The 26806-nt window shown below is 38.8% G+C and overlaps 2 protein-coding genes across 2 annotated transcripts in view; one reads left to right on the forward strand and one right to left on the reverse strand.

The window, feature by feature from the left end:
• Nucleotides 1-14504, forward strand: part of LOC110162158 (uncharacterized) — a 39202-nt gene extending 24698 nt beyond the window's left edge. The window contains exons 8-9 of the mRNA XM_020927015.2: nt 3097-3231; nt 13987-14504. Coding sequence (XP_020782674.2) covers nt 3097-3231; nt 13987-14229 — 378 coding nt within the window. The 3' untranslated portion in view covers nt 14230-14504. The remainder of the gene's footprint in view (nt 1-3096; nt 3232-13986) is intronic.
• An 11353-nt stretch (nt 14505-25857) lies between these two features.
• LOC110162170 (chloride channel protein 1-like) overlaps nt 25858-26806 on the reverse strand; it is a 72608-nt gene continuing 71659 nt past the window's right edge. Inside the window, exon 25 of the mRNA XM_055157598.1 lies at nt 25858-26334. Coding sequence (XP_055013573.1) covers nt 25858-26334 — 477 coding nt within the window. The remainder of the gene's footprint in view (nt 26335-26806) is intronic.

Here is a 26806-nt window from a genome sequence, read left to right on the forward strand (position 1 = left end):
TAGTCATCTAAGTAAAGTAAACCATGAATGAATGCATCTTGTAAAGCATGTCTGCTATGAATGATACAACACAATGGAGATGTTTTACCTGTGTGCTAGAGCAGTGTTTCCCAAACTTTTTTTCTAGGATCCATATTTTAAAAGTCAAACCTTCACAACCCAAGTCAATAGACATTATTCGTAAATCACAAAATAAAGGTGGATTCGACGATTACTGAACATTAATGAGGATATTTGATTGTTGATTGATTGTTGATTGTGTCTCTGAACAATTAGTATTACTCAAGTTTTAAACAATGAAAAACAGTCATTGAACCAGCAATAAAAGGATCCATAAGTCGCCTATTTGGACATTAAATGTAGCCGTGTATATTGCAGATCTACATGCAGATCGTGACAAGGCGACCCAAAAAAGATCTCTTGCGACCCACCTGAGAGTCGTGACCCAGTTTTTGGGAAACCCTGTGCTAGAGCATGTTGATAAAACTGTCTTGCCCCCATACAAAAACAGTGTTTAAGCAGCTCTTTAGGTCAAAATATGTCCACTGTGTACAAATATATAAAGTATCAAGTGTGTGATTAGCATGCTAGTAGTTGTTAGGAATACAGGGAAGGAATACTCTGAAAGTTGTGAAATAGCGCTATGAATAATTAGGATGCTCAGAATGCATAAGGTAAGTGGGGAATTGATACTTTGCATTGACATCACGCTGGGGGTGTTCTGCATGTATGTGAATGGCTGAATGTTCATCTTTTACCATGACACAATGCACACATTAGCACACAATAACACTGCCAAAAATGTTTTTATATCGTCTGGAAATCTTAGAAAAAATATAAAACGGTCCATTTTAGATGTCAGTTGTTTCTGATCAGATTGTGTCGCACTAAAGCTCAGATTAAAGTGTAACAAAGCCTCAGACAGAGCATGCCTACAGTTAGCATCACACCCCCTGTGAACGTAGACGGCATCAGTTGCAAAGTATCATTACATTTGGACCACTGTAAAATGTGCAAAATGAATCAGTTCTGTTTTTAAGACGTTAAAAATCAGCTACAGCGCCTTTTAAATGGAAAAAAAAAATATATTACGCTCATGTTTTGTAAGAGACCTGACCAACACAATGAGGAACATGAGTAAAGTGTGCTACATTTGAACAAAACGACAACCTTGAAAACGCTCAAATGTATTCAGGACGGAAGAGAGAATAATGAACGTTTACATCACCGGCTCTTACGGTTTATTCTGAAAAATCCGTAGGTAAGAGAGGTCCTGGTGACAATAGCAACCAGTCACTTCGTTTTGTAACACTCGTTTTAATGTTATCTATTTTGGGCTGAGAAACAAAGTGCTCCTACAGCTCATTAGCGGTATTACATTTCACAGATGACCTTTGGTGCTTCAGAGATGATTCTAATACAGCTCCCACACACTGTAAGCGTGAGAGGCCACTGATTTCAATTTGCACAAAACACTAAAGAGACAGAAAGGCAAACCACCCACACATCCACAGAATCTGTCAATATCTGTACAGTCTACAGTATATAATGTAGGATTGCAGGTTGTGTGGTTGTGGGAAGTGGAAATCATTGTGATGCATGATCTACTCAGAAGCAAATAATATGGAAAAGTAGAGGGCTTTTATTACACTGTTTTCTGATTTTTGTTCTAATGTTGTTTCCTTATCAAAAACAGACCTGGAGTTGTGTTTTGGTTCCTTCACACGTTTAACAAACAAACCCTGAGGCTGAGACTCAAACTGAATCCGCTCTGTACCACCTTGGGATGTCATGTGGTAATACAGAAAGTGCTCCACTGTGTTTTTAATCTCCACACACCTTCACTAGAATCACTGGGATAATTTCAGTCCTGGAACTGCCGATCTCTACTGAACAAAAAATAAATAAATTACTCAAACGTGTGCATGACCTGTGTGAATGTCCATATCAAATAAATAATTAAAGGTCCTATATTACACAAACGGAATTCTTGTGAGCTCTTTAAGTCAAATTATAATGCTGTTACCCCCTCAAAAACATACCTGGAGTTGTGTTTTGTTTCATTTCATTCACACGTTGGAGTAATTTTTTTATCTACATCTCCAAAGTTCACAGTGACCTGTTCCACCTTGTGATGTCATGAAGCAGTAGTTTTCAAGTGAACAGCTACCTTTTACTCTTTGTCCAGTAGAGATTGGCCAATTCCAGGACAGAAATTATCCCAATGATTCTAGTGAAGATGTGTAGAGTTTAAAAAAACAGTGGAGCACTTCCTGTATTACCGTTATTTTCAGTTTGAGAGAAGAAATCAGCCTAAATTTGCAGGATTTGTGTGTTAAACATGTGTGAATGAAGCAAAACACAACTCGGGGTCTGTTTTTGAGGTGGTAGCAGCAACATGACTTAAAGCTCACGAGAATTCCTTTTGTGTAAGATAGAACCTTTAATTATTTACTCAATATGGGCATTACAGACATATATATATAGACTGATATGGACATATTAGTATAGATAGATTTACCTTGTTGACACATCTACTTAAAAAAATATGCTTCAGATCTCTCCAGACACCAGCTATACCTCATTTTCATTCATCCACTGATCTTAAAGAGGGCAGTTCGATTCCAGCTCCCACAGATGAATGCTGCCTTTGTGTCCTTGGGCAACACAGTTAACCTACCTCGCCCCCAGTGTCTGCATACACTGGAGTATGAGTGTGTGTGTGTGAATGTGTGAGTGCTTCCTTGATGTAAAGCATCTTTGAGTGACTTGAAGGTGGAAAAGAGCTGCATAAAAATTTTACTATTTATTTACCAAAAATAATGTAGGCAGGATTATAATGAGAGTAAATCAAACAGCAGAGGGCAATACTACAGAGGCCGGCCATTTGTTTGGACCTCAAAAGCTTTAGAAACAGATCCGGGTTGAGATCAGGGGCTTATTTTATTCAGGCGTTTGAAGGAAAAAAGATCGGATTTGTAAAAGGGTTAAGTAAATGTAGAAGAGCCCACAATTTACTGGTGATGGCAAAGCTGACTCTCCCGTTTGAGCTGTTTTTTTTTTTTTTTTCTTACTTTTGTTTGCTCTTTGTTTCAGGTGGAGATCGTGGGGCAGCTGAGCGGGCAGATGGTTGATTTGGTCGGAGCGATGGTGGAAACTGTTGGAGAAGAGCCAGAACCGGAGTCGGAGGGATTCACCGAACAACAAGAAGAGGACGAGGAGCTGACCAGGGTACTGAAAACACAAACACACATAACAACACACAGCTGCAAGTTTATTCTATACAAAAATAACAGGGCTGCTTTAAAATGGACTGCAGAAGCTCAGGTTGTGATTCCAGCTCCTATAAATGAATACAGTTGTTGTATCACTGGGCAAGACACTTAGACTACGTTTACATGATGACGGTTAGAACAGAAGACACAAAAGTGGCATCACGTCTTCACTTTTTATTCCGCGTTTAGACGAACATTTTCAGGAGGAAATTTGTGTGCATATGGTGACGTAAAAGTGTGTGGAATTCGATTGGGTATGTTTGTACTTAAAGCAATAAGGGCGTCTTCGGACATACGGAAGTTTTCACGGCACACATTTTCATCAGCTACTCGTCCACAAAGTTGTCCCACTCTCGACTGGTTTTCCAAGTCTCGTCCGTATCCGTCTGGCTCGCCTGCGACGACCTGGTGCATCCAGAATTTGACAGAGGTGATTGCAGATCCTTCTCTGTTCACTAGTATCTCTGCATATTCTACTACTGTACTGTATGTATGTGACGTAAACATGTAGTGACCTGAGCACATCTGACCAGAGTTTTGAATCTTGGGCAGTGTAGACGAAGACGCTACAGTGGAGTATATTCAACTTTTCCACTCTGAAGGGTAGTTTCAGACTTTTGCGTTACCATTACCTTCTAAACGAAAGGTAATAACGATGAAATATTTTGTTGCTTTTACCCGCAAGCGTTACCTTGTAAACAGGCCCTTAGAGTGCTCAAGTAGATCTATGTTATTGCTTTGCCAGGAATGCTCCACAGTATGGCATTAAACTTAATTCAGGGTATCCCCAGGTTTGACTACCCCAAATTTAAGACTTTTTAAAGACCTTTTTAAGACCACTTAAATGAAAATTAAGACCAACATTGCATCCATTATGCAGGCAAAAAACAGCAGATCCAGTTTTGATAATGACCAACCAACTACTATATCTAGAATTTAAGAGCCACTGTGGATCAAACCTCCACTTCCACATGATCCATCCAACGTCCTCCTCCACTCTACTGATTGCCACTAGTGCCAAACCAAAGTATTGTTTGCACATACTCCAATTTAGATGTTCATTCACGTTACATGATTTCACGTTGTTTTGTTTTTCCTCCCTCCATTTAACATTGCACTGCAGACCGGTTGAGTAAACAAAAAAATAGGCTAATGAAATTTAAAACCTTTGTGAAAAAAATAAGACTTGGACAACATAATTTAAGACTTTTTAAGGCCTTAATTTTGGAACATGAAATTTAAGACCTTTTTAAGACTTTTAAGACCCTGTAAATAATTTTACATTTATGACAATAGAGCAGTTTTTGTTGATAAAAAAAACATGACCGTGAAAAACATGCAGTATCATACTATGAGTGGGCTCATCTCTGCTGCACCTCCAGAGTCTGTGTACGCTGGTGTATGAATGTGTGTGTGAACGTATGGTGGTTCTTTGATATAAAACGCTTTGAGTGCCATGAAGTTAGAAAAGTGATAATTTACCTTTAAATCCAAACTGACAGAGCAAGAAACAACCTCAAATGTTTTTGGAGTTCAGACATTTTGTCAGAGAAACTTATTTTGTTGCTGTAACTATGCGTTGTACTTGTGGTTGACTCTTGATCTTTAAAAATTGAGAATCTGAATATTATTTTTAAGGTGAAATAAATGCAAATTTACAAAAGAAATCATTTGTTATGCTGCTTTGATTAACTGCTACTACTAAGATCTAACAAAATCACACGACGCTGCATTGTCTTCATTTTACTGTACACTGTAATCATGTGTGTTAATTTAAAAATGAAAACAGCGGGTTTATACTTGCTGAAAGCTAAAAGTCTTTAAACTACATTGTTCACTCGTGTTGTGTGTGGAGGTGCAGCAGATGTAGGAGGACAGATGGCTGTAGGATGGACGGAGCAGATTTACATATTTATGGAAATGTGGACCAACTTTGGAACGGGCCCCAAAACATTAGCTTAGTGTTTTTGTTTTGTAACATGATAGTGAAACAGTAAAATGAATGATATAATATTCTGTAATTGTGACAGAGCTGAACGATTCTGGAAAAAATATCGAAGATTTTGTGATTAGATTTGAGATTTATGTTTTAGTAATAGGATTCTGTTCATAGTCCACATTTTAAACACGTCCAGAAGAACTGACTGATGAACTGACAAACAAATAGGAGAATCCCATTGCACAGCATGTTTGTACAGATCAGATTAGCAGTGTTTATGCAGAATAAGATGGGAGATTTTGTTGTTTATTAATGTAGACTGTTTAAATGGACATAGCTAACCCATTAGCTGCTGCCAAGTTCCAAATAGGAAGTTAACATGGGTTCACGTCTGGCTCCTTCAACTCTGATTCCATTGCAGTGGTGTAGGTTTGCATAGGGACGGTAGGGACCTGTCACAACCAATATTTGAGGAAGACAAAATAGTCCCTACCAATATTTGACATTTTATTTTAATAAAAACATGCGCAATCAGCGATAGCAACCTGGTCCCCATGAGGCATTGGTGGTTCAGTTCATCACCACAGAAGCAGTTTATGAGGAGTCCAGCCCATATCACATGATCATTATATCCACAATACAATGTGTGTATCTGTACAAACCCATGAACATTTGTGTGATATTGGTCACACAAGAAAATGTCTGTGTTTACTAGTGTGTAACCAAAATGTCATTTTTCATGAGTTGTGTGTGTGTTAGTTGTGTGACTGTAGATCAGTGTGTTGTGTATCACCAGCAAAAACAAGAAATGGAAATTATTTTCATTCCAATTAGAATTTTAATGGCTACACTGAAAGAGAAAGGAACTGTTATAATTAGTGATTATCTGGAAAACTATGAATATTTGACTATACAAATGCATAGAATTATAAATAGCTCATAATTTTTCTGAGATTTTGAGACACTCCCATTGCTCGAGTTCGATCCTTCGCGGAGTTATGACCAGAAACACATATTTGACCTTGGTTACCTTGACCTTCAAGTGACCTTGACCAGTTTCAACCTGTAACATCCAGTGTACCTTGGTTATGTGTGTGCCAACTTGTGTGATGATTGGGTGAATATTTTAGGCTGCAGATTCAGGTTCAGAAATAGTTGAAATTGCCTAGCCTTTTAATGGTGTGACCATTCAATTGACCCGTGTGACCTCAAATGACCTCGGATCGTCACCAAACTTTTTTTTGCTGCATCGGGCAAGGGGGCTTGACCCACGTACCAAATTTGGTGACAATCAGTCCATAAATGGCGGAATTATCGCGTTTCGACAGACACACACAGACACACAGGGTGAATACAAAACCTGGTCAACCCTTCGGGGACCAGGTACAAATATACATTTATTCAGATATTTTTCCAAACACAGTAGTATTAATTGAACGCGTTTTAGTTCACATATTGGTTATTAGACGTTCTGAGATGTATTCAGTGATATGATGACAGGGTTACTCCTGCTGCTATTTCATTGGCTGCAGCAAAGTGATGTCATTAGTGGAGCCAGGAGTCTAAACTGGGGAAGCGGTAGGACGGCGCTTCACCCGAAGACGGCGGCTTGAGCAGGCGTGAGTGAAGACGCTGTGCACCAAACTCTGAAAAACTTTTCAAAATGAACTTACTTGGTTTCATCTTCAAATAAACTTGCCTTATAATGAGTCACAGCGGAAAAAGAGCGACTATCACCCAAAGTGCACCTCCCAAACGGAGCCCTACTTGTGCTCTGTTAGCAGCCGGACTGTACTGTCAATATTCCATGGAAAAATGTCTGGACATGACCTCACAAATATCTCATCACCAACAAGCAAAGAGAAATCTGCTATTTACTATATACTGTTATTTATAAAGGATCAACTTTGAAGGGCAATGGACACAAACTGTACATTTTGCAAACTGAAAAATGAAACCACCTCTCACTTATTCAGCAGTTGTATTATTTATTTTGAGAGCAAGTATTTTATAGCCTAACGTTCTTTGTTATCTGGAATGTTTTTCTGTTGCAAAAGAGTCCAAAATGTTCTTAAAATTAGAAAAAAAAAAGGAAAAAGTAAAGTGTTGAAGTATTCAGCATAGTGTGTCTGTGTGTAACTGCTGCAGTGAGCCTTGTCATTTTCGCCTTAAAATGTTCGTATTAACCCGCTTTACGTGATCCTCGTGTTTTTATTTCACTATTTTGTCCGTAGATAAGTTCTCTAGCCTCATGAGCCTCATTTGAGTGGAGCTGAACACTGTGGGTGACCTCACACTCCCTTAGTCCACTTCTTTGTACAGAGTGTTTATGAAGGAAATGATGGTACTTCAAAAAGTGCACCGTTTGTGATTTGCTAATTGCGTCCATTCAAACAGTGATTTCGATTCATCTTGCGGCCTCAGTTCTGGAGGTGTTGAGGATGTGAGACTTTATAAAGAGATTCAGAAAAGTCTAAAGCTGAATACAGTGATGGATAATGACAACCAGCGCTGTCAACCTGTCAACTATTGTGAAACTGATAATTAGGTGCTCATCAGAGACGTGACAAGTTTTGGCTCCACAGAATCTTACTGGATGATGTGGAGAAAAAACTAAAACTTGAAACGCTGCATTTCACAGTCAGATGCAGATGGAGAAAATATTCTGGTATGACACAAAATCCAGGGTCCAAAACTATTACTAGTACTACTGCTATGTGTATGTCTTTTGTCTACAGAGTTTGTAGTAACTGATAATGTAATAACAACCAATAACATTATCATTTTGCCCAAGTTTAAATCTAATAAACCCATAATGTAATAACTGGCCATTAATTCAATAACTGTGGTGAGCCAGTAATGTGATAAGTCAGTGCTTCTCAAACTTTTCACACCAAGTACCACTAAATAGGTAAGCACTGATTCAGCTTTTTCGGTTCCAATACCAATTCCGATACTATAGCTTTAAGGATGTTCCATTACCCGATATTAACCGATACCAGTGCTGGCACCAGAGACTAAAAACTGCATTAATTTCCTTTAAACAAAAATTAAACAGGATAAAACTGATCCAAATGTGTTCTGTTGCTGTTGTTTATCTCTCTACTTTGTATAGTTCAAACATTCTAAGAGTTTTTGGGCTGACTACAAGCTGTTAACAGTATTATTACATCCATATTAAACATCTAGCCAGGATATTATTGCAAATTTTTCCATATTGGCACTGATTTTATTATTTGATTCCAGTATTGGTGCATCCCTGTCACCAAAGGATAGATCTGGCTTTCTCAAGTGCTACGAGATCTAAACCAGGACTATAACAGGACTATTCCAGATCAGATCTCGAGCTGAAAGTGGACTACTTCATTTCCACTTTTAAGCAAGAAATTATCAAAAAGTTGGACAAATGAGCAGATATAATTAACTCTATATAAAACCAGCCAACTGAAGAGCTGTCCAAGTACCACCTGAAGGAGTTTGAGGACCGCCAGTGGTACATGTACCACACTTTGAGACACACTGGTATAAGTTCTTATATTATGATATGGCTGGTTCACTTTTTCTCTGGTAATATATTAGTCACTGTTGGGCAAGTTACTTCAAAACTGTAATGTGTTATTTATGACTTGTTACTGTCATTTCATTACAATATTACTGTATTTAAAATGTAAGACATTACACAACTATTACATTACTTTTAAGTTACTCTCACCAAAATAACTGTGAAAATGCCACACTTTTGCTCCGTATATGGACTGAACCAGGACTGAACAGAGGACTGAACCAGGAGGACTGGACCAGGAGGACTGGACCAGGAGGACTGAACCAGGACTGAACCAGAACTAAACCAGAACTAAACCAGGACTGAACCAGGACTAAACCAGGTTTAAACCAGGATGAAAAAAGGAGATCCGAGGCACTCCGATCTGCTTTGCTATGAGTTTATTTCATGTCAAACGACCAACGAGTTTCGACTTACGTCTTAATCAGGGAAAGTAAAACCAGAACTGAACCAGGTCTAAATTAGGACTGAACTGAGGACGAAACCAGGATTAAACTAGGTCTTAACCAGGTCTAAACATGACTAAACTAGGACTAAATCAGAGCTGAACCAGGACTGAACCAGGTCTAAACCAGGTCTACACCAGAACTGAAACTAGGACGACTAAACCAGGAACCAGGTCTAAATAGGACTGAACTGAGTGAAACCAGGATTAAACTAGAACCAGGTCTAAACATGACTAAACTAGGACTAAATCAGAGCTGAACCAGGACTGAACCAGGTCTAAACCAGGTCTACACCAGAACTAAACCAGGACCAAACCAGGATTAATCTTGAACTAGAACTTGGAAACTAGGACTGCCCCTGAAAGAACCCCGAGCCCTTGGAACAGGATGTCTGCAAGGCACGATCGGGCGTCAGTTGCAGTTCGCCCTGTGAAGCGCGCACCCAACGGTCTACACGGGTGCGTCTCCGACATTTCGCTGCTGTGATATCACGGTGATTTTATCGAATTTGTATGATGAAAAACGAAAAAACCACCACTTCCGTCCAGGTTAAAAATACATTGCGACGTGCGTTACTGACATTTGTACCGAGTAAAATATTGCCTTTTTTTTTTTCCTGTAATGCCGAACATTACTGTGTTACAGCAAAAAGCAGTGCATTACAGTAATTTGTTACTTTTATAACACATTACTCCCAACACTTATATTAACTGCAGTTAGTAATAATTATTGTATGTTATTGCGTTATTGACTACACATTATGGGTTAATTACATTTAAACGTGGCCAAAATGATTATGTTATTGCATAATGGACATGTTCACACTGGTAATCCAATATTTTGCTAGATTATAACTACCATTATTTACATATGTGATACAATTTGTGGTTAAACATTTGCTTTTGAAATGGTCTCTTATTTGATGAATTAAGAACTAAAACAAAGGTAACATCAGTAACATCATTACCTGACAATGACATACCGAAATATTAAACTGATTTTACCTCCTCTCCCTGAACACTCCATGAACTTACATCCATTATGTAATTATTCCACCATGTTGCATTAACCACAATATAAACGAGGAAAGAAATGAGCCATGAATCAGCTCTTAAACCTGCTGTGTCACTGTTGTTGAATATTTAAAATTACACTAATTAAACTAAAGCTAAACTCCAGATGTTTCTGTATAAAACAAAACACATAAACAGAAAGTTATTATGAAGATTCAAAGTGGGACTGTATGATTCATCACAACCGCAAATTGCAATTAGCAAATCTCAAAGGCTGCAATTAGATACTATAATTCTTACAAACTAGGAGGTGGAGTCCCTGATTTGTCCAGGAGTGGTTCATGTTACAAAATGTTTTCATTCTGGACAATACCTTCAGATTGTAAAGGACATCTGGATGGTAAATCAAGACTTATTCTTTTCAACAATACTATCCAGATTATTGTTGGAAATGTTAACTACGATAGGCTCACAAACTTTTCAGGCTGGGAATTATGACCTCCACAGCAGAAAATAAAAGTTACAGTGGTTAGGCCTGTCACGACAACACATTTGGAAGTTTGACACTGATGACAAAAATATAGACAATAAATGATAATACTGAAACTTATTTATGCCACTGACACAATAAGCTTGAAGCAGGATTACCCCCCAAAAAACTTTGTTAAATACACAATATCAGTTAGAAACACGTCCTGCAATAGCAGAATAAAACATTTTAGTACCAAATTGTGTCTGTAATAACTTTGACAAGCTATTTATTTAACCTTCTACATTTTCAATCTACTGCTGTACAGAAAAATAACAAAAACTTGCCCAGAAGCACACACGATAAATACTGACCCTCACAAAGTATCGTTCTATGTTTTATGGTGAATGATAAGCAGATATACAGAAGTATTTACTGTGACAGGCTTAACAGCGGTAATCATTTTATTTGACAAAAGATGTTCAATCTGGTTCATGGTTGTTGTTGTTTTTCTTTAATGGTTTAGTGTGTTGATGCAATTTCACCAAAATATACTGTTTTAAATAGGGATGTAACAATATCCAAATCTCTGGATACAATATTTACTTACGATATACTTCTCACAGTATGATATTTCTTGCAATATTTTGTGGAGGCAAAAAACCAAAACAAAATAAAACAAAAAAAAACTACATTGGGTGTATGCAACTTTACTCTCATCACAATCCAGTAATTAAGATTTAAAAGTGCATCATAACTATGCCTATGTAGTTTTTTAGCTGTTGCTGCATCAAAACAATGAATTTAAGCAGAGACACTTGAGATTCGATATATTGTGAAGACCCACTATATTATTGTGAGACTTTTGATGATATGATATCACGATATTTCGATTATTGTTACATCCCTAGTTTTAAATGAAAAGTGCATTGTGTTACTTTTCTGCTGGAGAGTCCGCCACCTGCTTTTCTCCATGGGGATGTTATTGTTGGAATGTTTTACAGTGTGTCATTAAACGTTTCTGTCTTGATGGAGACCAAACCAGGTTAAGTTACAGGTCAGGGGCCTCATTTATAAAGCTTGCTTACGCAAAAATCCGTGCATGCGCGCTTCCTACGCCAACCGCGGTATTTATAAAACTCGACTAAGGCGTGGCTCTTTGCTTAACTCTACGCCAACTCGGGACCTCCTGTAAGTTCTACGCAAAGTCTGGAGACACAGGGAAAAAGCGACACTCGTGGAGAGAAGCAGAAGTGAACAGAGTTTGAGGAAGTGTTTGAGCGTGTGCGAATCTCTCGCACACGCTCATAATTTGACCATTCAGTTCAGCGCGTGCACGTATCTACGTGTATATGCATAAATACAGGGCCAGTCCTCACACACTTCATAGACAGACTTAAAAATACAGTGATAAAACTCTTGAAACAGCGAAAAAACACATGGGCTTTACTGCAAAGATGTGCTGCCTAAATATTATGAAATATGATTAAATGAACAGATGAGTCATTGTTGTCACTTTTAGTTTTGTATTTATTTATTAAACAAGGTTTAATAAAGTCTTTAATGCAGTCTTTGTGGTGATCACGTGGTGCTGCGTGGAGCGTCCTCCTCCCTCTGTCCCACGTGTCTCGGTCAAACCCACTGATTATCAGCTCATGTTCAGGGAAATCTCATTCACGAGTCACTTTACATGCTCCTTTTATGGTGAGGTGGAGGTGTGGAGAGGGCGTGATGTGACGTGGGTTTACGTGTGCAAATTGTAGTTGCAGGTGGGATTTATAAAGCAAAGATTGCGTGGTTTGGTGCGTGCGGTGGGTTTTCTAAATATGGAGTTTGCGTGGCGCACGCCTTGTCGTAGCTACTAGGCTTACGCACTAACTTACGACAACTCCTGCGCAGTTTTTATAAATGAGGCCCCAGATCTGTGGAGAGGTGTCTGCTCACAGACAGAATGCCTGTTTTTTAGATGTTTTTGGCCAATAAAACCACATTTAATTTAATAAATGTAAGGTACATCTATTTTGTTTCATATTGTGTAACATTCAAAGCAGAGCAATGATATTTCCATAGAAACAAGAAGGTTGCACAGTGCACCTTTAAATATTAGATTTAGATATTTTCTAAATGATATCTTGCAACCCCCAGTTTAGTGCTTCACAACCCTCCAGGGGGTCCCAACTTTGGGAACCACTGCCATAGATTTAATTTAATATCTTCTGCAAACAGCAAAATACACTGTCTCTATGGAGTTTTCTGACATAACCGACTGCAGACGAAGTTTCAGCCTCTATAACATTGTACAGCTCCCAGGCCACAGACAGTCCTTTGATTGACTCTGACCGGCCCTTTTAAGATAATTTGGGATTAAAAAATAAACATATTTTACGATTTTACCTCATGGATAGACTAAAGCTGCATTGCTTTTATTTTAGGGGTGTTTTTTTTATGACAGTTTTTGTAAGGCAACCTCACTATTCCATCGCTTAGTCATAACATAAACTCTCACCAGTCTTAGCAGCTTGTCAAAACTGCTTTTTATAAACAAATACGATTGCACAATTGAATTACGCATTTTGACCCAGCCCTCCACAATATTTTCTGTTTCTCATGTGGCCCCATGGAAAAAGTAACTGCAGTTTAAATCTTACTGCAGTTCAGAAAAATAACAAAAATGTCCTCAGAAAAAAGTACACACCATAAATACTGACCCTCACAAAGTATCATTCCATGTTTTATAGTGAATGATGAGTGGATATACAGAAGTATTTATCGTGACAGGCTTAACAGCAGTAATCATTTTATTTGACAAAAGGTGTTCGATCTGGTTCAAGGTTGTTGTTTCAGTCTGGTTCATGGATGGACTAAAGCTGATTGGCTTTTATTTTAGAGGTGTTTTTTTTTTTAAATGACATTTTTTGTAAGGCGACCTCACTTTTTCATTGCTTAGTCATAACATAAACTCTCACCAGTCTTAGCAGCTTGTCAAAACTGCTTTTTATAAACAAATACGATTGCAGAATTGAGTTAAGTATTTCGGCTCGGCCCTCCACAATATTTTCCGATTCTCATGTGACCCCATGGAAAAAATAATTGCCCACTCGTGCTCTATAAGTATGTCCTGGAGTCTATTATTCATTTAGATTTTTAAGTTTAGCAGTTCATATTCCTTTGTGCTTTTAAATATTGTTACTCCTGGACATGCTTTACAATGTGCACTGCTTAATCACAATACAATTTTTTCCACACATAACTGTAACTCTACCTGGTTTTGTTTCTTCTCAGGTGGAGGAGGTCACCTTGACGCTGGAGCCTGAACCGTGCTCTTTGACCCCTTCGCCACTGAGAGAAGACCTGCCTTCGACGCGCGGCTCCAGCCCAGGACTGTCCAATCAGAGCGCAGAGATGGGCGGGACTATCCAATCAGAGCGCTCGCCTTTTGAACCTGTGCCGTGTGTCGTCCAATCACTGGAGGAAAAAGACGAGGAGGCGGGAGACGGTTCGATTGTGGTTGTTGTGACTAACTAACTCAAAAATACAAACTCGACAAACTCTATGGAAATACATCAATAATCAATCAAGATATTCTACTACAACCCTGAATCCTCCCAAATATTTAACACTTGGAGCGAGTGAAACGGCATTTTTTGTTTTTCGCTTAAGGATTATTATTGGATTATGGGGACAATACTTTGCTACCGCTGCAAACGAGGATGTACAAAAATCTGGACCAAAGAGAATCGAACCATGGACGAGACACGCAGGGGGATTCTCGTAAACTGGACAGAGAAAATGGGGGAAAATGGGGCCTATCGTTATAACTAAATTCAGTGCAATACAACTTACAGTCACTATGTACACAACTGGACGTGAGTCTAACAGCATCTGCAAATGCCCGGGAGTGCTCAGACCTGCAGCTTTGAGTGTCAGGAAATGTAAGAATAAAATATAAAAATGGTGATTATTGATATCATTTTACCTCTTAAATCAAATTGAAAATGTCATCCAATAATTATGGAATTTTTCAGAAAGATTGTGTGATGCGGTGACTAGAATTAGATAAGATTATGTAAATTTTGTCCATTCATTAAGAGCTTCTATCATATATTATGTTTTTAGGTTCTTTTTTCAGACCAAGAGTTTGTTTTCATACCTGACAGTTTCGACTGCTCAGTAGCGCTCTTCCTCAGAATGGTCACGTGATGTTGCTGTGACATGTCCGGTCAGTTGATTTATACAGGTTTTGGTGCTGTCTTCTCACCGGAGAAGGCAGGATAACAGTGCCAGCTGCAGTCCGACTTCTTCAGGACAGTATCCCAGGTGTGTGAGAGTTCACAGAAGACCACTCCAGACCATTCCAGAACAGTCCAGTGTTTTGTTCTTAGTCATTCTTGTGTGTTTTTAGCTGTGTGTTTTGGGTCATTCTCCTGTTGGAAGTCCCATGACCTATAACTGAGACCAAGCTTCTTTCTGACACTAGGCAACACATTTCGTTCCAAAATACCTTGATAGTTTTGAGATTTTGTTGTATCTTGCACAGATTCAAGACACCCTGTGCCAGATGCAGCAAAACTGCCCCAGAACAAAACCAAGCCTCTTCCATGCTTCAGAGTCAGGACAGTGTTCTTTTCTTGGTCTGCTTCATTTTTGCGTCTGTGAACATAGAGCTGATGTGCCAAAGAGCTCCAGTTTTGTCTCATCTGTCTACAGGATGTTCTCACAGAAGGTGTGTGGCTTGTCAATTTGCATTGTGGCAAATTCTAGTTTCACTTTTTTATGAGTTGCTCTCAGCAGTGGTGTCCTCACATGAAGTCCACTTTGGCTCAAACAGTGACAGATGGTGCGATCTGACTCTGATGTACCTTGTCCTTCAAGTTCACATTTAGTTTGTTTGGAGGTTGGTCTGGTCAGCTGATTTATACAGATTTTGGAGCTGTCTTCTTACCAGTGGAGGCAGGACCACAGCGACATCTGCAGTCCAACATCCTCAGGACAGTATCCCAGGTGTGTGAGAGTAAAAAGCCCCCCCCCATCCCGGTTTATAGTCCCATGGGCATGTTTCCATATTTCGATTGTCTTTAATCCAGTGACGGTGTTTGTTTTATGTTGAGGGTTACTTTTTACTCTCACACACCTGGGATACTGTCTTGAGGAAGTTGGACTGTAGATGGCGCTGTCGTTCTGCCTCCACCAGTGAGAAGACAGCGCCAAAACCTGTATAAATCAACTGACCGGACACGTCACAGCAACATCACCACTCTGAGGAAGAGCGCTACTGAGCAGTCGAAACTGTCAGGTATGAAAACAAACACTTGGTATGAAAAATAACCTAACAACATTCTTTTCGGAAGACCAAATAGACCTCATTGGACTATAACTTCTATCATAGTTTACTAAACATTAAAGTGGGACTAAACACCTAAACTCTGCCACATTGTTTGTAATCAGAAACACCTCGCTGTAAGCAGGGCAGTCATGTGTGATGTTGTGTAGTACTTAAAATTACAACGGTCACTGAAGAGAGCACACACTCTTTTTGAATAGAAAGCCGCAAATGTACCCAGTTTGCTCTAAAACAAAACAACAAAAAACTAGAAGCCATACACACCATACACACAGTTTAGAAGTAAAAAAAGCAGATTTAGTGTTTAGTTCCACTTTGAAATGAGAGTGCCAATGAACCAATTTTGAAAACAACCGCAAAATACACAGCAGATATGAAGGATTTATTTCGTTTTGGTGGGCATATCTGGGAAAGATTAAAATTCAGAGATATAATACAGGCTCTACATGAAAAAATATCATCTCTAAATTTGGTCTTGAATTTTATGTATGGTTCAAAACTACAGTATCTCCTATTTTGTGTTAATCAAAGTTTTTATGTGCATTGACCCTGTTAAACAAACAAAAAACTACTACTATTATAAACAAAACAATAAAGCCAATACATTCAGAAATAGTTAAAGTAGTTTAACTATCCTATGACATTTGGTATTACATATCATGATAACAACACAATATATAGTTGAAGAAAATATTGATGGTACATTATAATATTGAAACTAATTTATGGCACTGACACAATAACTAGTCTAAATGTGCAATATTGTGAAAAAAAATAAAATAAAAGTGAGAATGAGCTGCAATGCAAAGAATAAACACCTGAATGGAACACTTAAATCATTAGTTATACTTTCTTGAGCTCAAATCTAATTGTAGTACTGCTAAATAACTAAAACTGCCCCACTAGAACAAAAAAATCTCCCCAGAAATAATGATTAGATTTAAACTGCATTAAACGATAAGTATATATGTGATATAGCTATTATGGTGGTAGTTCAACTGATACTGAACTGATTTCTTATCTAATATCTGACACTCAAGGCTGTAGCATTCACAGTCATCTGCAAACATTCTTTCTGGACAAAACCAAAAGAAAGTGCATGCTCTGACAGTGACCCTCACAGTATAACACAGTATACAAAGTAATAATATCACATTTCTTTTATAATAAAAGGAAAATCTGATAAACAACATGTATTTGTACGGCTGTAGGGCTGCCTGGGTCTGTATAGAGTGTGTGTTTGAATGAATGTAGCTCTGTTTGTCTCTTAAATATATATATTCTGGAAAAAAAAAACATTTCTCTGCCACTCTTCTGTTTCAGTGACTAATACAGCAATAAACCGGTCATTCACTGGATAGCAAATGAACCATATCCTGCTCTAAAGTCAGTGTTATCATAATTTTGATTCTATGGAGGCATTGCATGAATCAAATAACCTGGCTTTTGAATTGAGTTCTACACATTCCCCATCTGGAACGGCTCTTGCTGAAAGCATTTAGAAAAAGGAAAAATGCCTCGAGTTGATTGAGCGAACCACCCTGAAGCGTCTGCCCACCAGTTGCTTTCAAGGCCAACTTGAAAATGTGAAAATGACGTGTCCAACTTGCTCCAGGTAAAATCAAACAAGTGTCATGCTGGAGAGAGATGTCCATAAACCAATTTAACTGTTTTTCCTCCCCCTACCATAGAAGCCCTGTGATTGGGCCGACCACTGCAGGAGTCCAATTTAAACCGTACAGCGGGAGCACCCCAAGATGGATTCTCTTGAGTTTGTGAACTCACCAATGTCGCGAGAATCCATCTGGCTGCACAAGGTTATGAATCAAATAATTCTCCAATAACACAAAAGTATCGAAAAAGTATTGTAAATCACTAAAACTAGAACTGATAAGAGATATTCATTTAAACAAGTATCAATACTAAAAAAAAGTCATGTTCACAGGACAAAAATGAATCTTTCCTGAATAGAACCACCATGGAACCTACCTGGACGACTGGGGGAGTACACAGATATAAGGCACATGGTCATATGAAAGTACCACCATTTTATGTTGAAATTGACATTCTATTGTTAAAAAAAAAAAAAAAAAAAGAAGTGTTTTTTTTATTTGGGTTGGGAATCACTAGCCAGGCTGGCGCCACCTAGTGCCTCCGCTCAATTTCATTTCTCTCCAGCAACTAGGTCAAGAATCAGAATACACTAGACGGTTCGCAAAAATACCCCGAAGTGCAAGTTCAGGCACCAGCCAATCAGCGAAGAGCCATACATTCAGTGTTGTCAACAATTCCTGAGATCGAGGATTTAAAGATGGAACAAAGGGAATGTTTAGTGAATTCCATCAAGAGGAAAGATTATTGCCTAACACTAACCCTAACTCTTCTTCCTACAGGATTTGGGAAAATCTTACAAAAAGATACCAGTTAGCCCTGTTAGCAGTGCATTACATACATCACGACCAAATAGCAGAGATTGGTTAAATGAAAAAAGTACAGTGATCCCTCGTTTATTGCGGGGGTTATGTTCTAAAAATAACCCGCGATAGGTGAAATCCACAAAGTAGTCAACATTATATTTTACAGCAGTACAATGCCGCACCCACGCACCTGCCTGTTAACCTGAGATTATATCAAACTTTTGCACTGTCTACTCTATGGACTGAACCAAATCTAAACCAGGACTAACCCAGGACTGATTCCAGGCTGAAGAGGACGACTAAACCAGGAATGATCTAGGACTAAAACAGGACTAAACCAGAATTGAAACAGGTCTCACTGTTGGGACGGGCTCGGAGGCAGAGCTCCACACCTCACAGAGGTAAGCGTGGCAATTGCCTGATCGCGCTTTGCAGACAAACTGCTCGGCGTTCTCTCTCTTAAGTCCAAGATTAGTCCTTGTTTAGACATGGTTTTGCCTGACCCACCTGTGTGTAATTACTGCACACCCATATTATGCAATACGCGTTCATACGCTGTAAAAAAAATCACGCAAAATTGCACAAAAAAATCCGCGAAACAGCGAGACCACGAAAGGTGAACCGCGATATAGCAAGGGACGACTGTACCCGCCTACTGTCGAGCGAACGAATTCCAATGCTGTGAGGTCAGACGATTTCTACAAAGTGAAATGAAGTGAAACCAGCTGATGAATCAGACTTAGGAATCACAGGGGCCCTCACGATTTGATACGATAAATGATATTATCACAATATGGCAATACATTACAGACTCGATATATTGCACGATACTCTTATGCAATATTTCTTTGTTAAACCACTGCCTTTGCAAAGTTAACATGAAATACAACATTTTAATCATCAAAACAGTGAATTTGTCAAGAGTATTGCATAAATAAGTTTCCTTCCACTAAATGACCAACACAGTTATAGTGCAGTCACACAAAAAATTGCTAAAAGACACAAAAAATACTCTTGGTGATATATATCGAAACATCATCATGACAACACTAATGCAACCTGACATCCCTTATTTAAACCGTTCAAATACTCCTTTAAAAGCATAGAATCTGTCTAAATTGAGCGTGATAAGTGAGGCTGTTTCAACTGGTCTGACCTCTCTCTGTTCTCTGCTGCACAGCGTTTTGTGAAGGTTAAAGACTTGAGTTCAAATGATGTCTAGTTTCTTTGTAGTCATCAGTTTGGTCCACAACGCAAGCCTCTGAAAATGCACCGCTCATTTATTTAACTGGGCTGAGGCTTCATCACTGCCTGAAGAGCTCTTGTGTGCTCCAGGGCTGTTATCCTCAAGAGCTCTGTGAAAACTTAAGATAAGGAGGGTCTGTGTGTGCCCTGAGATGGGGTGGTATTTTAAGAGCTATTTAAGGTCTAATGAATCATGTTTTTAGTGTAGGGTTCATCATGTTGTTTCATTTTCCCCTCTATGGCCAAATAACAATCACTCACTTATTGAAATCATTTAGAAAATGCTAATGTTAATTTGCACTAAATTGACAGTAGAGTAATAGAAGATCTTGGTATTATTATTATTAATTTCTTTGTTTTTGTATCTTCTCTCATGAGTCACTTCAGAAAAAATTGCGGCTCAAATGTCTTTTTTAAACTCGGAAGACAGAGTTGAGACTGTCATTGTAGTCTCATTATAGTTCTAGATTTGTCTGGTGTGAGTCTTGTTTGTTTCTCCTAAAATTCACTCGGAGCAATAGGGGAGACAAAAACTTGAGTCCTGTTTGAGGCACTGGTGAGAAACTGTTTGAGCATCTACAATGGAAACAAAAACTAGTCCAAGTTGAAACAGTGGGGAGAAACCTTTTAATGGCTCAAATTTAAAATCATATCTAATCCTAAAACAAACATAGAATTAAGAAAGAATAAAACATATGTGAATTCCAAAATGCTTTTTTTGATAATATTAAAGACACAAATATGTAAGCTTTGTTTTTTTAATCTTCAAGAGTCAGTGGAAGAAGGTGACTGGTTCACATTTTGAGTACAGTTCGTTCTTATAGATTACATTTTCTATGTATAATAACACAACGTTACACATTAAAACTAGTTTGAGGAGACCCCGATTTAAATCCCACCCAAATAGTTTTAATAAATTAGTAACATTGTCTACTATTAATTTAGTAATAATTTTTATGCTAAAATAAATATTTCATATTTTATTCATAATTATTGAATATTTAATAATATACTTTCATGTCCCTATAAAAATACTTTTCACATAAATCTATTATTTAGCTACTACTAGACAATATTAAATAATGTGAACAGCATAGCTTTGTTTTTATGCTGTCTGCCTGGATACAGAAAAGGTAAAAAAACTAAAACCAAAACCATACACACAAGAAAGTACAAAATTTACAAAAAGCTCATTCCACAAAAAGCTGGGAATGTGTAGCCTGCTTGTTTATTAGGCTAACTGAAACACAAACTGTTTGTTGGATTTTTCATTTGAAAATTTCCACATACACTAGTATATAGACTCTCTAAAAGATGCATCTCGAATTTCAGACTTCCGGTCATTGCGCAATGCATACTGGGAAGGATTTTTCGAAAAAGTGAGCATCAAACCACCATGTTTGTTTTCCCAGTGGGATGTGTCTATTGAAAAAGTCGATCTTTTCAAGTCTTTTGAACCATATCACTTTTGTTTCTGGTTCTGATATTGTCATATTTTAGTTTTGGGAATCGGACATCATAATTGTGTGGCTGTTGGATCCTAACAACGGAAAACGGCTCGAGAAAATAGTTTGCGAACTTCAACTGCAAAAGGGAATCAATTGAAACTGGCTTTGTCAATAGACGCATCCCACTTGGAAAACAAACATGGCAGTTTGATGCTCACTTTTTAGGAAAATCCTTCCCCAGTATGAATTACACAATGACTAGAAGTCCGAAATTCGTGATGCATGTCGAGAGGGGTCTGGCTGCAGACGTATGGGGAAAGTGGAGCACCACTTGAGACCGGAAGCATGTGATCTCCATCGGATACACGTGACATCTCCTATAGACTTTTATTTTTAATTTATATTAGCAGTGTCCCAATTCAAGGGCTGCAGCTTTCGAAAGCAGAGGCTTTCAAGACACGCTGCTAACGCTAATGCTAACAACACGCACCATGCAGATTACGCACACAGATCAGTAAAAGCTCAAAGCCTCGAGGTTCACGGAGTTAGAAATTTGACAGTTTTGTGGGTTATGAGTGTATTTTACATTTACAGGTGTGTTAGTGATGGTTTTCTAAAGTTTAAAGCGTGTACTCACAGGTTTTCTCCACCCTCCAGATGGGCTTTTTGCTCTGTGTATACAGTCCCTGACAAAAGTCTTGTCGCTTATCCATTTTGTAGAAACAAAAGCTTATAACCTGACTTTAAATTAATCGATTGGTTTTAGAAATGTCTCATATGAAGCTAAAACCCTCCCAAATTATGCTCAATAAACTAAAATAAATTTGCTTCACTGAAGAAAGATTGATCATTTAATGAACACAGAAAGGTCAAATTTTGGCAAGACAAAAGTTTTGTCGCCTACAGAAAATTGAACAAATAATTTACTTCAAATACAAAAATATGTTGCGTAATGTCAGTGAATGAAGTAGTGGTGCTGTGAGATCCATATTTAATATCTTGTATGACTCCATGAGCTTGAAAGCTGCATCCATGCGGTTCAACAATGATTCATATAATTTGTTGATGAAGTCATCAGGAATAGCAAAGAAAGCGTCTTACATGCCTCCCAGAGTTCATCAAGATTCTTTGGTTTTGTCTTCCATGCTTCCTCTTTCATTCTACCCCCAGACATGCTCAATGATGTTCATGTCTGGTGACTGGGCTGGCCAGTCCTGGAGCACCTTGATCTTCTTCACCTTGAGAAACTTTGATGTAGAGATAGAAGTATGCGATGGAGCACCATCCTGCTGCAAAATTTGACCCCTTTTATGGTTGGGAATGTAAGAGGAGCTAATACTTCTTGATATTTTAGGCTATTGATATTGCCTTCCACCCTGCAAATGTCTCGCACACCCCCATACTGGATGTAACCCCAGACCATGATTTTTCCGCCACCAAACTGTTTTCTGGGTGAATCTTGGATCCATGCGGCTCCAGTAGGTCTCCTGCAATATTTGCGGAGGCTGTGATGTAATTCAACTGAGGATTCATCTGAGAAATCCACCTTCTGCCACTTTTCCAGTGTCCATCCTTTTAGCAGACTGTGGGCCTTGGCTAATGCCACATGGTTTTTTAATTGCCTTTTGTTTAGTGCTGGTTTCTGTGCACTGATTCGACCATGGAGGCCATTTCGAGACAGAATTCTACAAACTGTTGTGGTTGACACAGGGACTTGAGGTGACCAGGCCTGGTGGAGTCTGCTGCAGTGGAAAAGGGGCTGGCCTTGGATTTTCGAATCAACAAACGGTCCTCCCGAGCAGTTGTCTTGCGGGGTCTGCCGGACCTGGGCTTGTCAAAAACATCTCCAGTCATTTCAGATCTTTTTCTTATTCTTTGTACTTGACGCTGAGACACATTGAAGGTGTCACCACCTCAGCAGTGGATCTGGTCTTCAGCCTCTTGATAATTCACGCTTTGGTCTCAGGGTGGATCTTAGGCATGTTGTCAGAGGTCAAGTTGCAGTTGATGTGAAGGTCTGGTGTGCTGGGTTCTTTTTATACACAAACACTAATTGATTGATTAGTAACTGATCACAGGTGAGGCTGTAATCTAGGATTGGATGCATCATATGACAAGGCCACAAGACTTTTGTCTTGCCAAAATCTGATCTTTCTTTGTTCATTAAATGATCAATCTTTCTTCAGTGAAGCAAATTTATTTTAGTATATTGAACATCATTTGGGAGGGTTTTAGCTTTCATATGAGACATTTCTAAAACCAATTGATTAATTTAAAGTCCGGTTATAAGCTTTTGTTTCTACAAAATTGATAAGCGACAAGACTTTTGTCAGGGACTGTATATGTGTGAATACATTTCAGAATGTAAAAACAATCTTATTTAATAAACGTTTACTTGAGGTCAAAATAAATCGTTTCGTCGCCCCACAGGCCTACATAAAAGTGGAGGTCATGTGTTTCCGATCTAGAGCATGGACTGTATAAAAGAAGTGAACTAAGCGAGTGTGACGTCACCCAGAGAGTTCCCACATTGACCAATGGGTTTAAAGTTTATTCTAGCTCATAGCAGCAGATAAAGAAGTACTACATGGAGCCCAGACTGAGGTTAATTTGAGCAGAAGATGAAATCTCTCCAGTGTCTTTGACAAAGATAAGCAAATAAACACAGTGAAAGTTTGAGATTTGGTTAAGGCCAAACAGGATCTCTTCCATATGTACAGAGGAGTCTAACCTGAGCTGTTCAGCCGCCTGTTTCTCTGGGCTCCACTGAAAATGCATCAGATGTTTTCCACCTAGCCTGTGACAACGAGACAGACTCTTAAAGACCAGTGTTCATTCTCGGTAGTGACTGGAACATAACGTTACACATTAAAACTAGTTTGAGAAGACCCACAGTCAAATCCCACCCAAATCCACGTCTCTGACCAAATAGCAGCCTGCGTACAACCTTATAACACTTTTAGTCGGAAGATAACGAAAGGCACGCAAGTGACTTTAGATGCAGCTGGATATACTAACAACGCTATTCAGCTAATGCTAACCAATGCCACACAAACCGTAACATCATATCAACTTTTGTAACTAGTTTAGTGTAATTTTTCACTCACCACATCAGTTGGATAAGATAGAAAGAAATGATTCTCCTATTAAATGGAGCCTTTCGGTGCATCCTTTGCTTTACTGGCACAGGTTTGTGAAGCATTCCTCTGTGATGTGGTTAGCACTTACAAAAAGCATCAATGACACAATCAAACAACATGCAGTGACGCAGTGATCTGGTGCCTTCTTTAAAATGCCGGCAATGTGGAAATATTTAGGGCACACTCACACAAAGGGTTTAGAACTGTGCCATGCTCAAGCATGATTGCACAGGGTTCTATGTTCTGCACTCACACCTGCACCTTGTACTTGTGAATGAGGATAATTCAAGCCACGTAATAGTAATTAGTTACATGTAAAGGCCAAGACCCATTGGTCTCGACCTACAAGTGTCTCACACAACAGCTCTGCATCGCCTGCTCTGATTGGCCAAAGGCCAATAAATAAGGCATAATAAATATTTGGCATTTAGGGCTCTGTATATTTGAGACGGCCGCCTCAATGTTGTGTCTGATCATTAGAATGTGCATATGCAGATGGGCTGGTTGGTTTAATGAGTTGGAAGGCAACGCAGAAGAAAAAACTTTGAAATATTCAGGATTCAGACAAAAATAACTTTATTTAGCTGCATAGTTCACAGTTTTATAATAAATTTCTAAATGCATAAGTATCTAAACTGGAGCAAGAACATAAACATACCAAAGGTTTAAAGACTTTTTAGGTGACACCTGAGAAATCTAAAAACGACTCATTTTCAAGACACCCACAACCCTGGATCTGCCAGTAAAACAATAGAGGATAGTGCCATTATTTGTGGACTTTGCTTTTAGATGTGGGACATAGAACAGAAAGATTCTTTTGCGTTTGTCATTAAGTCACAGATGTGTCATTTGCTTCTTGATGTATGAAAATTGTCCAAAGCTCAAAAGATTTCAATCTTTGTCATGGCTTTAATCCCGTATCACATATCCACGTAAAAAAATATTATTATTATGATTATTATATATGTTTTAGAGCAGTCAAGGTAAAACAGCTTTTATAAAATCAGGCTGTAACTGATGCACTAAAGCTTTATCAGTGCATTTAGAGGAATCGTAGCATTTCAAGACCATTTTTGCAATTAACACACCATTTTTAGGGCTTGACCATGACATTTTTTTTCTCATATTGATCTATCTCAATTTTCAATTTAATTTTATTTAGACTTCTAATCAGTGCCATTTAACAGATTTTTTCTCCAGATTTTAATCTCCAAACCACATGCTTTTACTGACAGGATTAGCTGTAGACCTCTTGATTCAAAACCACATCAGTGATGATCACACCAACTCTCTCGATGAATTGCCCAGCCCTACCTGTTACAATACAAGATTTGGAAATTACATCTATAATTTCATTATAATATTCATGATATGAGGATATTTTTAAGAAAATATTTTACAGTGCAGCTTTAAGCAAATCCTCTCAACCTATACTATATTGTACTTTGCATTAGACAAACTTGATTTGTCTTTCCTCCGAAAATAAGAAACAAAAACATGTTTATAATAAATATAAAATAACTATAAAAAAAAAAAAAAACACAAGACATCACATATTGGAGTCAGACTTTTGTTTCATCATCGCTGTCTCCCTCCTCTCTCACAAACAGTCTCTGCAGTGACCGGGGCATGGGGGAGGGAGGGGAGGAGGAGGCGGATGAGGGGATGAAGAGCGGAGGGCGAGGGACACGTGGAGGAGTGGGCAGAGTACTACTATCACTACTACTACTACTTCTACTTCTACTGCTGTCATAGTCTGCGTGTATAGACCCCCTTTCTATCCACACCTCTGCTTCGTTCTCGGAGCTGTGCGGTTGGTGGTCCGGAGGGGTGGGGGGTGACGGTGGGGGTTGTGGCGGCACAGAGGGGCAGGGGAAGGAGGTGGGGGCAGTGATGGAGGAGGGGGAGTTGGCGGTAGATGACGAGGTGGAGCTGGGGTGAGATTTGGGGGCAGATTTGTGGCTCACGTCCCTGAAACTGGCCAGAGGAGGACGGAGGCGCACCCCGGAGCGAGTGGAGCCTTCGATGGCCTTCTGAAGCTGCAGGAGGGTGGGGGTGGGGGCAGGTGGAGGAGGAAGTGGGGGAGAGGAGAAAAGTAAGAGATAATATGGGTCCTTTTAAAGTGCACAGTGGAAAATGCAGACCAGAGGAAGTGAAAGCAGATTATTTAAATATTGATAATATTGTGAATGTTTTTTTGAAGATATATTGAGACTTTGCAGCTGATGTCATCAACGTTCCCTGTAGACACTGCTTTGTCTGAAGCTTTGTTACTCAAGTTAAGACTTAAATTTGAGTTTTAATTTTAACACAATCTGACCAGAAAGAGCTGGTTTAGTTGGAACTACAACAGGTGAGTTGATTTGTGCTGTCACTTTCACCTTTTTGTTGAACATCAAACACCTAAATAGAACCATGAACACTCGTATTGATCACAGGGCTCAAATAAATTTTTTTCTTGGTAGGGTATGCTAATGTTTACATTGTATCACCATGGTAACTGTAGATAAC

This window comes from Boleophthalmus pectinirostris, unplaced genomic scaffold (genome assembly GCF_026225935.1).
Source record: "Boleophthalmus pectinirostris isolate CB_2022bp ecotype Guang Dong unplaced genomic scaffold, ASM2622593v1 HiC_scaffold_21, whole genome shotgun sequence".
In the NCBI taxonomy this organism is placed as follows: Eukaryota; Metazoa; Chordata; class Actinopteri; order Gobiiformes; family Gobiidae; genus Boleophthalmus; species Boleophthalmus pectinirostris.